Genomic DNA, 15,706 nt, shown 5'->3' on the forward strand with positions numbered 1-15,706 from the left:
TGGATAAACGTATCTTGACATGATCAAATGTTGCCTTGCTATAAAACAAAAAATAGCGTGTCATAAGAACATTACAACCGGAAGTGTCTTCATCTCGAGCGCTTCCAGTCAGGTGACCGGAAATGAGTGTTCAGCAAGAACATGGCGGAGAAGCAACAGAAAGAGATTTCTTCAAAAGAGAGTGATGGTCAGAATTGCTTTATAACAGGTTCCTACATATGTGTTATTACTGCGCGTTGCACTTGTTTAGCTGTTATGTTATTTTTTTTAAGTAAACCACGCGAATAGAGCGCATGAAGCTAGCTGGCGACTAATCTGCTAACAACAATAGAGAGTTCATTGTTGATGTTTTACAACACACAGTGCGAAATAAAGTAAATTATTTCCGTAATGTTACCGTTCCGGATACGAAGATAGTCCCCATTTATGTTATAGAAATCACGTGCAATGTTACATTAAATATTAGACTAGAAGTAAGTTTTGGGAACACCGTTACATTCTTCGCAACGTTAGTAGCATACATGATGTTTAATGCGACTAATGGTAATGATACACATTTGCACTTAAATCTATTTATTCTTTGACAGGGCTGAATTGTCTTGCATATGATGAGGCCATTATTGCACAGCAAGATCGAATTCAGCTAGAGGTAATTGTTTTGTGTTGCTGTTTTCATTGTGTGAACACATGACGTCATGATGTGAAAAACTTGTGATCCACACTGCAGCCCTTTACACACACAAGGACATAATACTGAGAATACACATATTTACCAAATTAGTTAAGTTACTAAAATCGTGCAAATGATTAAAACGACAAGAGGTTGCATGGATTATATTTTAACCCAGTGTGCTTGTTATTATAGATAGCCACCAGTATTTCTCTGGTGTCGGAAAGAAAGGATTTGGCCATCCTCAAGAAAGAGTATGCCGAAAACGACATTGTTTACCAGAAGAAAATACAAGTAAGAACACTTTTTCAGCAGTAATTTTGTTAAACAGTGTGAGTAAAGCATCTTGTTTGGCATCATCTCCTCGCCCAGCTGTTATCTAGTAATTATCATTACGCAGGTGTGTGTTAGTGCTGTTGTCACATAACCCGAAGGGAAAAGAGAATCTAATGTTTATTTATGAACATATATCAATTCCAGCTTTCTTCATGTTCTTTTCAGTAATGTTAATTATTGTGTCAACAGGATTTAGAAAAGAAGTACATAGCCATACGCAAAACACGACCAGATGGAAATTGTTTCTACCGAGCCTTTGGTTTCTCACATCTGGAGTCTTTACTTGACGACAGCAAAGAATTACACAGGTAACCTCCCAGCCTACATTTAAGTACATTGGATTACACTGGTAACTAGGCATAAAGTAACGATTGGAAATCTGAAACACAAAGGGATATTAAAGTATGTCACCCAGTTTTTATTTTTGTGACGTAACGATAAGTAGCTATCCCTTTTTATTATAAAGTCTCATTGGTACCCTCTTAAATATGCTCAGATTGGCTGTGGTTATATCAAGCAGCATTTTCCCTTCAGTTTGGACATACAAATTAACAGCATCACACCTTGTTAAAGGAATAGTTCGCCCCGAAATGAAAAGGTTGTTCCAAATCTGTATATATATCTTTGTTCTGAGGAACACAGACCAAGATATTTTGAAGAATGCTTTAACCAAACAGTTATCTGCAACCATTGACCACCATAGTAGTAAAAAAGCTTCATAAATTTCTTTGTTATGTTGAACATAAAGGTGAAACTTTGAAGGATGTAGTAAAGCAAACAGCTATGAGGTACTTTTGACTACCGTTGTCATTTCTCTTACTACGGATGCCAAGAACTGTTTGCTTTTCTACATTCTTCAAAATATCTTCATTTGTGTCCAACAGAACAAAGAAATATTTACAGACTTGGAACAACTCGTAAATGACAAAATTTTTGGGTGGGGTGAACTGCCCCTTCAAGCCTAAATGTATAGAGTAAAGAAAGCCTGGTAATGGTCGCAAATCGCTGCTCGTACCTTCGTGCCATTCCTCTAAAATGTGGTTTTGCAGTGATTTTGCACTCCTCTAAATTGTGGTTACGCAACTCGGCAGGTTCAAGGCGATTGCTGCCAAGAGTAAACTGGATTTAGTGAGCCAAGGATTCACAGAATTCACCATTGAAGATTTTCACAACACAGTAAGAATTTTCTTCAAATGCAGTTTGCTGTGTAAATTTTCCCTCCTAAATGTATGTCTTCATATCTGTTTGATTGTAGTTCATGGACCTGATTGAGACATGTGATAAGCAACCGTCTGTAGGAGAACTGCTTAGCTCTTTTAATGAGCAGAGCGTGTCAGATTATATCGTTGTGTATCTGCGGCTGGTGACCTCCGGCCACCTGCAGAGAGAAGAAGAATTTTTCCAGCACTTCGTAGACGGCGGCCGCACGGTTCGAGAGTTTTGTCAACAGGTAACAGTGAACAACATGCAATTTTGAGAATATTTTCAAAAAGAAGAGAAGAGATGTTTTTTGAGATTTTTTAAAATCAGTTAAAAGTTTCAAGGTAACTTTGTGTAGTCACATACTCAATATAACTGCAATACTTTAATCACAATAGAATATATTGCAGAATTTTTTGTCATACAGTGTTTAATGAAGTAATCCTTTCCTCAATGACTTTGCAACATTTAAGCCTGTACGTCCCTCTGTTTTGACCAGGAGGTGGAGCCAATGTCCAAAGAGAGTGACCACATTCACATCATCGCTCTGGCTCAGGTCTTAAATGTCTGTATCCAGGTAGAGTACATGGACAGGGGAGAAGGAGGAACGGTCAATCACCACATCTTTCCAGAAGATGGGGACCCCAAGATTTTCCTCCTCTATCGACCGGGCCACTACGACATCCTTTACAAATAGCAGTTTTGCACCTGTTGGCTGCTTATGGCTCATTTGTCTCAGTGCTGTGGGTTTAACTCAACTCTAAACCTGTGAAATGTGAACATGAGTGAACACTCAACATTACAATTTTCTCCTATAAAACTCGGATGCACATTTTTGGATAATCTATGATACCAGGCACTGGACATTGTACAGTTTTCTTTGTATAACCTGCAACATTTTTGTTACAGTTGTATATACAATACATTATTAACATTTGGTTTGGTTTATTTTCTTGTAGTTAGACCTCCTGTCATTTATGATAGAAAAGGAACTGCTTGTTTGACTGTATTTGAATTTCATGCGAATAAAAAATGTGCAGTAGGCATAGTTTGTATGGCCAAATTATTGTTTATTGTGACGTAGGTTAAAACAGGTCTTTATTATGGCCGGGGTGCAGTTTGGAATCGGCCCACAACACACATATGTCCTCTTATAGGAGAGCTTTGAAGAAGTTTGTCTCCGTGTCATCCTTGGCTTCCAGCAGTTTCACAGAATCACAGAATGATGGAGGGATGAAGACCTCAGGGTCCTCTATTCCATTGACTAGGTCATAGAAGCTACAGTAAGAGAAAATGGGTTAACGCTTGTCCAAAATCTGAAACAATACTCATGTCAATCTTAAGCTTCAGATTTTAGGCTTTAGGACCCAGGAATGACATTCTTATCAACCAACCAATGCCCTTTGATTTAAAAAACAGTAGAAATTATTTCATTAGTGTATTTAGTTTTGTCAAACATGTATTTACCAATCAAAATTATTTTTTGAATGTTATTATTGAAAAGAACACAGTGTTTTACTTGAGTTTGATGTTTACTGAGTTGAGAACAGGATTAAGAAATGGTGTTTTACAGCGTTCGTAAGGCACCCATTTGTTGTGATTTATTCATGTGCGTGTGATTCATGCAAGAAAACAGCTCTGATCAGAGGAAGAGAAAAGTGTAAACACGTGTAATAGGTTAAGAGGCAAAAACAGTTGCGTAATCTCCTGATGTTCTTCATCAGTCTACGTTTAGGTCAAAGACAAGATCGCAGGCATGGGTATAAAAGTGTGACTTTGGTTATAATGGAAAACAGGAAAACAGAACTGGTAACAGTGTGGGACAGACCAAACACTAACCTTGTCATGATGTCTACATTCATTTTCTCTGTAAAATAGATGCTGTAGATAGGCAGACAGCCAAACTCAGTGAAGGTCATGAAGTAGTGCTCTGCAGAAGAAAAAAAGACTACTAGTTAGGGAAAATAAATTTGGTTTAGCTAAGCAAAAACAACTTTTGTTTTGTTTCATTGTGTTTAAAAACAATACATATTTTATATTTTACAGCAAAGTATTACATATATGTTTTATTGTTTTTAGTAAAACATTAAAAAAAAATCTGCTTTATTAAAATGTCTGGCTTTATCAGAGACAATATACACTATTGAACAGTGGTGCAAAAAAGTAAGAATAAATAGATATACTCAGTAACTGCTGTATATGCCTCAATGAACATACCAAAAACTTGTAGATAAGTTGCAAAGGGAGGATGAAATATATGCTCACAAAATGAATATCGCTGCTGTCCTTTTAAAATCTCATATCTCCATAAATTGTGATTTTTGTCCTTAAATCAATATTATTAGTCACCCTTTATGTTTTTCACTGCATTTCGCATATATCTAAAAAAAATATTAAAAAAGGGCTTGTCAACTTTGACAACAAAGAATTTTATCATTTAAAAGTTTTCATTTCCATTTCCAGAATAACAGATACTTTGGGCATCCAAGGTTTCAGAAGGACAGCGACAATATGTGAGAATCGTGTATAGTTTAAATAGAAAAAGAACAAATCAGTCATCATTGGTTCTGTAGTATACCAACATGTTATAAACACTAATGGTTCCTATAAGAACATCATTCAGAATCAGCAAATAATATCATCTTATACCTTTTGTTTGAGACACAACTCCTTCCCAGTTATTAACAAGCAGTCCTTCTCCTGGTCTAGAGCTGCTACCCATGACTAACTGATGCAAAAAGTGGGCATCATGGGGAACCTCGATAGGTGCGAACGGTTCCTTTAATGCCGTCTTTACACAGCTCTGGTTGTGATAGTGAATATCATATTTGACACCCTGTGGAGTTACAACACATTTACAAATTATGCATTATCTTCAATTCATATTAAAAGCTGTGGTGTTTGACTGTACCTCTCTGAAGTGTAAAAGCCTGTCTGCAAAGATGGTCTTGTTGTCTTCCTTTCCAAAGGCTACAACGCGAACATTTTGACCAATGGCATCATAATAGAATTTCTCATAAACACGGATCTTCTCCCCTGGGACGAGCTGTGTTTGAATAGAAGAAAGAGATGTTTCTCACAGCCTGAAAATGACACCTATAATACTTTAAATGCTCTTTTCAAGCCAGTCCCATACCACAGTCAGTTTCCCCTCAAGCAATGGAGGAGCCCCTGGAATTCATGAAAGTTAAAAAGGTTAAAATATCCGAAACAATCAGTATCAACAAAAGAGCGCAAATTATAACATCTGCTAATGGATACAGAACAATTGTTTATTGTTGAATGACTTTTAAAGGGATAGTTAACCCCAAAATGAAAAGTCTTTTCTGTTTTTTTAAATGACTTTCATCATTTACTACTACTTATTACTTTCTTTCTTCAGCATAACACAAAAGAAAATATTTTGAAGTATGTTCATAACCAAACAACATTGGACCCCATTGACTTCCATAATATGGACACAAAACCACAAAGACATTTTTCAAAATATCTTCTTTTGTGTTCCAAAAGAGGGAGAATAAATGAAGACCGACTTTTTATCTTTTGTTGAACTATCCCTTTGCAGGTCTTTGTTTGTTCATGATACCTAATACACATACAACAATAAATTCATCTGGTCAAATTAGATTTTTTTACACTCTCCTGTTTTACTGTTGAAAAACTGAACATATTAGCAAAAATGTGTTTTGTTCTTATATAACAGGCAAGGACAACAGGTCAGAAAGTCTTACTGCAGGGATGAGGCTTCTGTGCACAGCTGCCGAGAATCAGGATCAGGCCAACCGGGATCACAAACAGGATCTTCATAGTGACCGTAGAGAGCTGGCAAATCAGGAGCCAAAGCAACACCGGCAACCAGCAGCAGTGTGTCCAGTTCTGCTCTGCCCTCTCTTATATAATCAACTTCAGGTCATCACTCCGTGTTTTCCTTCCAACCCACACTGGACATTTTGAGGTATCTGGACAGTAGATTAAAGGTAAAGGTCATAGAAAAAAGTGCAAGAGCAAAATACAATAACCTAATACTGAATGGGAGGTTTGTAATAATGGGCTACTGCCAAGTGTCCTTGATAAGATATTGATTGTCAAGTGTAAATCCTGAACTGGAGTGAACATTCCCTGTGGTCACATGACGCAAACTCAGCATAATGACATCATATTTGTTTTTTTCATTTACTTGCCCTCATTTTTAAGGTTGAACAGGTCAATGTTCAAGAGCAGGTGCTGGTCATAAAACAATTCACTGTGAATGAGAAGAACATATGATCCTAAAAAGCTCTCAAATCTGTTAGAAATGTGTTGGATCTGCACCGAATGTTATCTGTCAATATGTTAACATGACACGCTGCATCGGTCATAAAGATGAATGTGCTTTCTATTATCACCTCGTGAATACATTCTTGTTTACAGACAGCTAGTTATTCATAACACAATGTATTCTTCAACTGCTCCAACAAACAAATGAATACAATCAAATCTCCATCCAACATCAACACAGAAATGTGGCATTTGGCCCAGCAGATTTTTATCAGGGTTCGTGATGCCCCTTGAAACTATTTTAATGAGCAGAGAAACTAAGAACGCAGCTCTTTTGTCCCCATGCAAGTTGTAAATCTGCGTGCATGTACAGGTTCCCCTGACACCTACACCAATGCAAATAAACGTTTTTTTTGACTGATGTCCATCTGAATTTTTCCGGGGTAAGAAAGAGAAAATCAAGCCTCGGCGTGTAGAGCGCATATTTATCCACTGTGCTCTTATCAAGAGGGCACATCAAAGAAATTCACTTTTGTTCAAGGAGGTCTTGTGTTACACCTCATTTCCTTTGATATATAGGTTTACACGGTTTGAATTACCATTTTGATTGCTTCTTTACAGCAGTCAAAGTACAACACATATAACACATGTCTGTCAGGAGATCCATGAAGCTCGTGTGACCTCTTTGATGTCAGAATGACAAAGAAAGTTACTTATTATGGGCTAAAGATTAAAAACACAGTTAAATATTATTTTGTGTACGATGGAAGTTTGAGCTTGTGTAAAATGTTGTTTTGTTTCATTAAAACTCTTATATGTTTTTTTTTTTTTTTTAATTGGTTTGAATTTTTGGCAGGGTTGTCCGTTATTAAATGCTGGGCTTTGAGGCCTGAAACTTTAAACTCATTTGGCACAGGTACATCCAACACATGGTTTAACGCACCAATAAACACCAAACTGATGGTTCTAGCTGTTGTTGACTTGCTATTGCACTTGCACTACTGCGTTATAGTAGTGAGTTTATCAGCAGATCAGTGATTTAAACGGCTATAGAGCCAGCTATGGAGTTATCAAATAGTCTATTTCTTCTTTCATCAAATGATCTTCTTCAGTTATGGCCCCAGTGATTTTAATAGTTTATATTAAAATGCTTAGCGATAAAACAACTTCTTAAATCTAAACTCAATATTTTTGTGATAGTTCTTCACTGAAGCAAACCTTCATTATAAACAGTTTTACAATAGGCAAGTTGCACAAGATGGCGCTTGTGAGATTTTGCGACGCCAGAGTCAGCAGACTAATTTCTGACCGTACAAAACCATCGAGTTGTTTTGGCTCAACGAAGTGCTTAGCAATGTAAAGAGGGTCTGTCATATCCCTGATATATTACTATCTTCTTTTTTATCTAAAAAAACACCCAGATTTACCGGCCAAAATCCTCCTTTCCCCATACAGCATTATTCAGAAACTAGACTGCCAACCCTGGCATCTAAAAAACTCACTGGCGCCGCCATCTTGTGCAACTATCGAATTGTATGATTAGCAATTTTCAGTCTAACTATTCTAGAACAGTGGACTTCAACCTTTTTGACTTTAAGACCCCTTCTTGCCTACAACGATATTTGAAGCCCCCCACTCACCATTGTACACAATAAAGTATTGAAGAGCTTGGCACAACAAGAAAGATGTCTCAGCTTTTGCTTGATTTAATTTAAAACATCCTGAAAGATTTAGTAAATTTCTTAGTTTACATTTTCAGTTTTCTTGTTTTTACAGTTAACTGGGTGCAAAAACTTGACACAAAAATTAAGTAAAATGTACTTAATAAGTTATAGAAATTTACTTGTGTGCAAAACTTCTTTTTACAAAAAATTAAGTAAATCCTGTTGTTATTTTTTACAGTGTAAGAGTCCCTGGCCCTAAAGAGTCCCTGGTTAAAGGTGCTGTGATATTTTTGGGGATCTATTTAAAGAAATGCAATATAATATACATAATATGTCTTCAGCAGTATAAAGACCTTACATAATGAAGCGTTATGTTTTTATTACCTCAGATTTAGTTATTTCTCTCTTGAGTTATTCTACCGGTCCCCTTGCATGGAATTTGTCATGTAGCCCTAAAGGATCAACTGCTCTACAGAGCGCGTTTCTGAACATGTTATCTCCTCAGACAAAGAAGTTAAAACGTGACGACATCTTTGTCCTGTGTCGTCAACCGTAGTGCTTTAAAAGGGAGGGGTGGAGCGAGCCATTGGTTGCAATTCTCAAACCCATTTTTATATAATATTTCATCAATTCATAGGTTAACCAGTGCCTGCTATACGCTTCCATTGTAATTCCTAGTAATGAAGAAGTAACTTCTGATGGAAATAATTTTCTGTGGAAATCTCCAGCAGGACACTGGTGCTGTTGATAGACATAACCCAGAATATTTTTTTCAAGGGGTATTTAGCATTCAGCATAAGACTGATTACAGTTTTAGGTTACAATACGCTGCTCGGCGGCCAAGTTTTTGCAAAAACGATGAAATGGCCATTTATTCAGTGATTGATGTGTGTTTTGTTTCATCAGGACCTATGTAAACCATCAGATGTTGCAGACCACAGTTTCGCAAGCACCACAGTCCACCAGAGATCACAGAAACATCCGTCATGTGCTGCCATGTATCAAACGTAAAACAATGAAGAGATGCGTTGTAGCAGATCGTGTGGAGGCTGAAGATCCAGAGGATCGGTAGCAGCTCAGACTTCACAAAAGCGTGGTCTCTCCATCCAGTCCTGTCATGTCAAGCGATTAAATATGCAAAGATAATTAACATTCCTTGATGTGTTGTCATAAACTAATGGCCTTTACAAGAATAGTTCAGCCAGGAATGAAAATTGAAAAATGAAAAATGAAAAATCATTTACCCTCATGCCGTTCCAATCCATTTTGTTCAAAAAAAGAATTAATATCAGAATGTCTATGCCATACTTTCCCAAAAAACATGGAAACGTGGAACAAACGTATGAGTTTGAACTCATATTGGTTTATGAAAACATAAAAGTGATTACATGACGACACAGTGCTGTGTGTAATTTTTTGGAGGATCTGTCTTTAGAGGTGTATAATGAAGGGTTATTATTACAGAATGAGCAATTTCTATCTACATAGACTGCAGGTCCCCTTCACAGACTGTACAAATATGGAGGTAGTGTCCGTGACGTCACCTATAGGTTTCTGAGGAGCTGTTTTGAAGCTTAAAGTGGGTGGAGCCGGTTGTTGGCATATTAGCAGCGCGCCACTCCCGGATAATCGATAATGGTCAAAGAGGCAGAACATGTTTGGAGCAGAGGCGCCCGGTTTGCTGGAACCACTTGTCACTCTATTGGTCATGCACCTAATTTACAGAATTTTTAGGCTTATTATAAGTTCAACGGGTGAGTTATAGAAAAATTCACCCTCCTCACAGTTGTCATGAAGGGTAAAATTAGCTATATAGACCTTTTTTCTTGTACCAGGCTATAGTCGATGAATTGCTGCTAAATCAATTCCGTGTTGGTTTCACGAGAGAGATCGGAAGGTTGCCGCTTGGTCCCCTTACACAGAATTCATTATGTTGTTTCTAAGGTAGCCATGGACAAACTACGCTACAGAATGCGTTTCGAAAAATACATAATATAAGTAAAAACATGACAACATCTTTGTTCTGTGTCAGCCACCGTAGTGCTTCAAAAGGGAGGAGCGAGGGGTGGATTGAGCCATTGGTTGCGCAATTTGCAACCTCACCCCTAGATGCCGCTAAAATCTCCTCGTGTCTCCTTAAAGTTTGACTAGTTTTCTTGCATCATTCTGTCACGTTTTTCTTGCCTTTTCAATTATAAAGCAGGAGTATAATAGCATGTCTGGGGTGTATAATTTACTATTTAACTGCATTGAAGTTTTTACTGTAGCTGTCAGAACAGATACTTGATCTCGCTGCCAGACTCCTGGTTTATGTTGAACATTTTATCAGAGGAGAATCCCTAAAAGACTTTCAATAAGAGTGCATAAACATACACCGAAAACATACACTGAAGTGATGTTTTGAGATTTGTGTGAGTGTGGGAAAGATGCATGATGGATTATGCGGATTGAGGTGTGCCTTGTCGAAAACTAAATTTAGGTTTGAAAGAAGTTGGCAGGTCCAGTTTACAGATTTTATGAACCTTATTGATGGATAGGAGGCATCATGTCTCTGCTTGTTGCAACATTGTAAGCTTTGATGGGGAAATGCTGTTTACCTACGATGTTAGATGTTTTTCATTGCGGCATTTCCTCATATCTTCAATCCTTCCATTCATTTTTTAAACGGATATCAAGTCGAATAACATCAATTGTATCAAGGTTTTGAAAGCCTTCATTTCAAAGCCTTGTCTAACTCGTGGAAATATTTACACATACACATGGCCGCAACCGAGAAAACATGCGTGCGTGTGGGAGAGAGGCACATTTATGTTTACTAACAAACTCCAGGTCAGTTGAGGTCGTCCGAGTTTTTATTGTACGTGTTTTATACATTTTTACACAACATCTAACAAATCTGGGTTATTTTTCAGGAAGGGTCAAAACGGGACGAACCGAACTGTTAAATGAACCTACTCTGGGTTGTTTTAAGCCATTGTTAGGTAGACGCTTTAATTGGTCGGACGCTCCTGGACTGTGTTTGGTTATAATATAAAAATTTATTTTATTTTTAAATTGTATTTATATTAAAATGTTCTTGTATAGTATTAAAGTGCATTAAAACTACTCAAATATCATTGATTCTTTAACGTTCTCATTTAATTAAGGCCTAGTCCTGGCTTCATCTAATCCTTGTTCGGGACACCGCCCCCCCCCCCCCCCCCCATTCTGGGGTTGTCCCTTTTAGCCCAACACAAGTTAAAAACACCTATTGTTTTTTACTGTGAAATACTTATTGGAATTGAATTGTTCCTTATATGCAAATTTTACACTTTTGCTGTATGCCAACTGCTGACAGGATAGCGGTTGTGGTTAAATTGTTTTGTTTAAAGTTCTTAAGAAACAGGACATCCTTTCTATTAAATACAGCTATGATTCAATTCATTTCCATTATGAAGTTATTTAGGAAATCAAAGCACATCCCTCACAGAGCACCTGTTGTATTGTAAAGCAAGTTTGAAAAATAAATGTGTCAGAACGTTTGTTACCATATCTCATATTAATGAAATCATGTTTTGTCTAACAGATGCTTGGCAACTAGTGGATGGGAACAGACATGCCAGATCATTTGAGAAATTATTACACATTGTCAAGGTGAAGCAACATTTGCAAAGTTTATAACCCACATGCCTCTCCTATCAGGTATCCCGGAGAGTAAAATTTCCCACACCTTCATCTTAAAATGAGAGCTCACCAGAGAGAACATGCCAAACATGTTCCTTTATCCTTTCAATTATTATGTCGTCTCACAAGGAACCACATCTCTGCATTAAATAAAAGCTGAAGGCAGCGAGTTTATCATTATGATTTATATAAACCGTAAAAAGTGGAGTTCACGCCAAGAACATACACATTCAATACAGGTTGTAGAAGATGCTTGTAGTAGAATATACATAATTGTTTATGTTGTTGCTACCGTGACTGAAGAAAGACAGATTTGAATGAAATGTGATCAATGGTTTTGGTTCAAGACACGATGGAGGTTGGCCTAGTCTTCTTAAAAGAAAAGGCTGACCTCACACAAATGCTCATGGACTGCAGAGTAACATTTCACACACTATTCCCATGGACGTTGTTTATCACAAAACACTTTTCTGTTACCTGCCAAGTACTGAATCTATTGAGTAAATGTAGCTTTACACAACCTAGAGGCTGTACAAACATTCTAGTCGGATCATTCAGATTGTGTTACTTCATAATGTCATAAAGTCGGATTCCGAGCAAGGTTTTCCAGATTAAGATTTGTTGGTTTTACAGCACATGAACTCATTAAGCACGGACCTTCCCCTCAACTGCTCCATATGTGACGGTTAGAGATAACATACTCATCATATGACAGTTTATTGCACTTACCATGTTGAATCAGTCAAACAATCACCTTTTAAAGTTATGAGCGTGAAACTAAAAACAGAAAAGCTGGAGTCCAACAATTAAGTTACCATAAAACCATACGTTCAAGTTTACTTGGCAGCTACAACAACAGTATAGTGAAGCATATGTTTCGTGTTTGACCGGAGAGCGCAGAAACACATAAAACCCAGAGCTGATCAGGGTCATCGAGGAGAAAGAGAAGTGTTGCCCGTGATGAGCCCCAGATGAATGTCTTGGAAATGTTTTACAGGACTCAACACTGCGGCTCAGATGTGTGCAGCTGGACTGAAGGGAACACGTCGCTTGAAGTCACTCTGGTCTCGTTCCTCTGCTTTCTGACTGTTAGAATAATCTGTGAAGGAGATTACCCTAGAAGTGACCTATAGAGTGGCCTTCATTTTTTTTCTTGTGTTAAATAATTTGTGAAACACGGTTTAAAAACTGTAAATAAAATGGGTTTTTGCTTTTGCACTTGACTTAATCATAGGGTGTTTAAAAGAATAACAGTGTACAATTGGGTCCAAATGTCTGAGACCACTAATATGCTTGTATAGTGTGTACTTTTCTAACTTTGTAATCTCTTTTATTATCACACCAATATTTGAGTAGAAAATTGATTCATAATCATTTTATTTCAACATCAGAATTAAAATTACTTAGTATTTGGAAAGCATGTACTTAAGCTGGCATAGATTTCACAAAACCTCATGATCCATGATATCCAAGAATTATTTAAAGGTCCAATGTGTAATTGTTTTGAGGTTATTTTGTCAGAAATGCTTTTAAATATAAATAACAATGTTTTTAGAGGTGTATAAAGACCTTACATAATGAAGGATTACATTTTTATTACCTTAGAGTGAGCTTTTCTATCTACACACAGCACGGGATACACTATCTCCTTCGACAAAGAAGTAAAAACGCAACTATGTCTTATTTCTGTGTCAGCCAACGTAGTGCTTCGAAATGGAGGGGTGGAGTGAGCTGTTTGATGCCATTCACAACCTCTCAACCCGCTAAAACACTGTCACAAAACCAAACAAAAAGTCCCACTAAAAACGTTATTAAATAATATAATAGTATAAATAAATATAAAATATTATTAAAGTTGCATTCAAAGCTTTTATAATGTGAACTCTGCAAACGTCTGATATCGTGGTCAGTATTTGGCATCTGCTCACACACAATGAGTTTCTTTCCAGCATTCCTGGTTTTGTGTCAGTGGAAATGGCAAATCCTTTGGCATGGGGTCGCCGTTTCATCTCTAACTCCGTCAACGGAAAGAGACAGCTGTAAAAATCTGACAGACAAGACGCACAACAGGTCAGATAGGGCACATGTGTCAAAATGATACCAAGAAATATTTTTTCTCATATGAACAGGTGTTTCATTTTATTTATTTTTTTACAATCTATGACAGTGGCGTGTGTCTCTCTTTTTTTAATCCTCTAGCATTTTTCAAGAATGGATATGGGGTATTTCTTTTTTTATTGCTGAATGTTAAAAAAAATAGGAATAAATTCATCTGCTGCTTGTACCATGCACTCATCTAACCTTGACCACAAGGACATGCAGAGGTGAGGTGTTTAAACGTTTCAAGCGAGGGAATAAACAAAAGTAGACGGGTAGAAGTAACTTGCGGTAGGACACAAGCGTCCGTAGGCAGGGGTATGTGTGATGTCACATTTAAACTAACTAGCACTGTCTTTTTGGCATTTGTCAAACATACAAACAAGACCCAAAATACGTGTGTGTTTGGGGGAGAGTCATTCTTTTCAAACTTCAAACAAAGTTGCATCTTCATTTAAAAAATAAAACGATATTTCATTCGGCTGTTACAATACAGCATTTAACCCCTTGGAGAGGATCTAACTTACACATTATTGGCTTTTCACCAAAATAACCACAACTCACTTTTTATGGAAGAAGTACATGAATACATATTTAGCACATATCTGTCTACTTCTAAATCTTGCTCCAATATTTGGTGTCGATTTATGTGCCTAACCCGATGGACTCTCTTAACAAGAATATTCTTTCCATCTTTCCGATAAGCAGGCAAGCTGTTGCAAACTGTGGACGCTCTTAGTAGCAGGTGAAGATAGTTGCTTATTATACAGTAATACACTTCATCTCAGGCGTTCTTCTCAATGCAGACACAGTCAATGCAGCTGTTTGGTTTGGTCTGGACCCAGCGAGTGCTTCAGAATGAAGATGGAGGCATGGCTTTGTACTACAGTTGCATATGAAAAATAATGGTATGACTTTAATGAGCATACTTTAATGATAACCAGTAGAAGAACGGACTGCACTATTTGGTGCTTTGCTGGTTGTGAATATGAAACAAATATGAATATGTGGAAAATAAATGGACTTAAAGACATTACATGCGATTTTCATCTCAAAACAATGAAATTCAGTTTAACACAAGTAGAATAATAAGTTTGCATATTTTGGCATTTCAATGACCCCTATTCAATTTCACAGCTAATCGTGTTGTGTTAGTGTGGTTGGGGGCTGTTCACACAGGACAAAGAGCAGCGGAACTGAACAGCATTTATACGTGCATTAATATGAATGCTTGGCAATTGGAAAATATGAATATCCCTTTCAGAATTGATCTGCCATAGCTTTTTAACTGACAGGTGTCAACTTGATTTAACACCCAGCATCCTAAAATTGTGGCATGGGAACTGAAATTCATTAGGAGATAAGTGCAAAAAGCATCGATCTCCTATTTAAAACATCTTCGGAAACCCACAATTTAGATTTTACAGAGATGCTAAAATATAATGTTACACTATCATAACAGGAACGAGACCAAAATACACCATAAAATTTGATATAAAAATCTATATCGCCATCTCTGTTGAAACATTAAACTACAGGTTACTTTACAAACTTTTCCCTACATGGGTGGAGTCAAATGACATAAAACTAAATTTCCTGTAAAATCTGACCCAACAGCTCATTCTTATAACTCACATTGATTATTTAACTGTTATCAGTACAATGATAGAAAAACCTAGTTAAAAAACAATAATATTACAGCAGCTGGGGCTCCAGAAAAACAACGTACAATAACATATCTTGCTAAGTAAAATTACATATTTTTCATGATATTATACACCCAACTTGTAAATGTGCATATTATTTATAGAATTGAAAG

The 15,706-nt window shown here is 37.0% G+C and overlaps 2 protein-coding genes across 2 annotated transcripts; one reads left to right on the forward strand and one right to left on the reverse strand.

Moving 5' to 3' along the window:
• The first annotated feature begins 71 nt into the window (after nucleotides 1-71).
• otub1a (OTU deubiquitinase, ubiquitin aldehyde binding 1a) lies at nucleotides 72-3,250 on the forward strand. Its single transcript, XM_056732103.1, has 7 exons — nucleotides 72-187; nucleotides 588-649; nucleotides 866-964; nucleotides 1,196-1,314; nucleotides 2,098-2,182; nucleotides 2,262-2,456; nucleotides 2,706-3,250. The coding sequence occupies exons 1-7, from the start codon at nucleotides 142-144 to the stop codon at nucleotides 2,901-2,903; spliced, it is 804 nt and encodes a 267-aa protein (XP_056588081.1). The 5' UTR covers nucleotides 72-141; the 3' UTR covers nucleotides 2,904-3,250.
• Nucleotides 3,251-3,255: 5 nt separating this feature from the next.
• On the reverse strand, nucleotides 3,256-6,096 carry epdl2 (ependymin-like 2). Its single transcript, XM_056732104.1, has 6 exons — nucleotides 5,938-6,096; nucleotides 5,343-5,377; nucleotides 5,118-5,252; nucleotides 4,856-5,042; nucleotides 4,046-4,136; nucleotides 3,256-3,484 (listed from the first exon to the last, which is right to left on the reverse strand). Exons 1-6 carry the CDS (start codon nucleotides 6,011-6,013, stop codon nucleotides 3,358-3,360), a joined length of 651 nt encoding a protein of 216 aa, XP_056588082.1. The 5' UTR covers nucleotides 6,014-6,096; the 3' UTR covers nucleotides 3,256-3,357.
• Between the last annotated feature and the right edge of the window lie 9,610 nt (nucleotides 6,097-15,706).

The sequence above is a fragment of the Triplophysa dalaica genome, chromosome 19 (assembly GCF_015846415.1).
Source record: "Triplophysa dalaica isolate WHDGS20190420 chromosome 19, ASM1584641v1, whole genome shotgun sequence".
Taxonomy (NCBI): domain Eukaryota; kingdom Metazoa; phylum Chordata; class Actinopteri; order Cypriniformes; family Nemacheilidae; genus Triplophysa; species Triplophysa dalaica.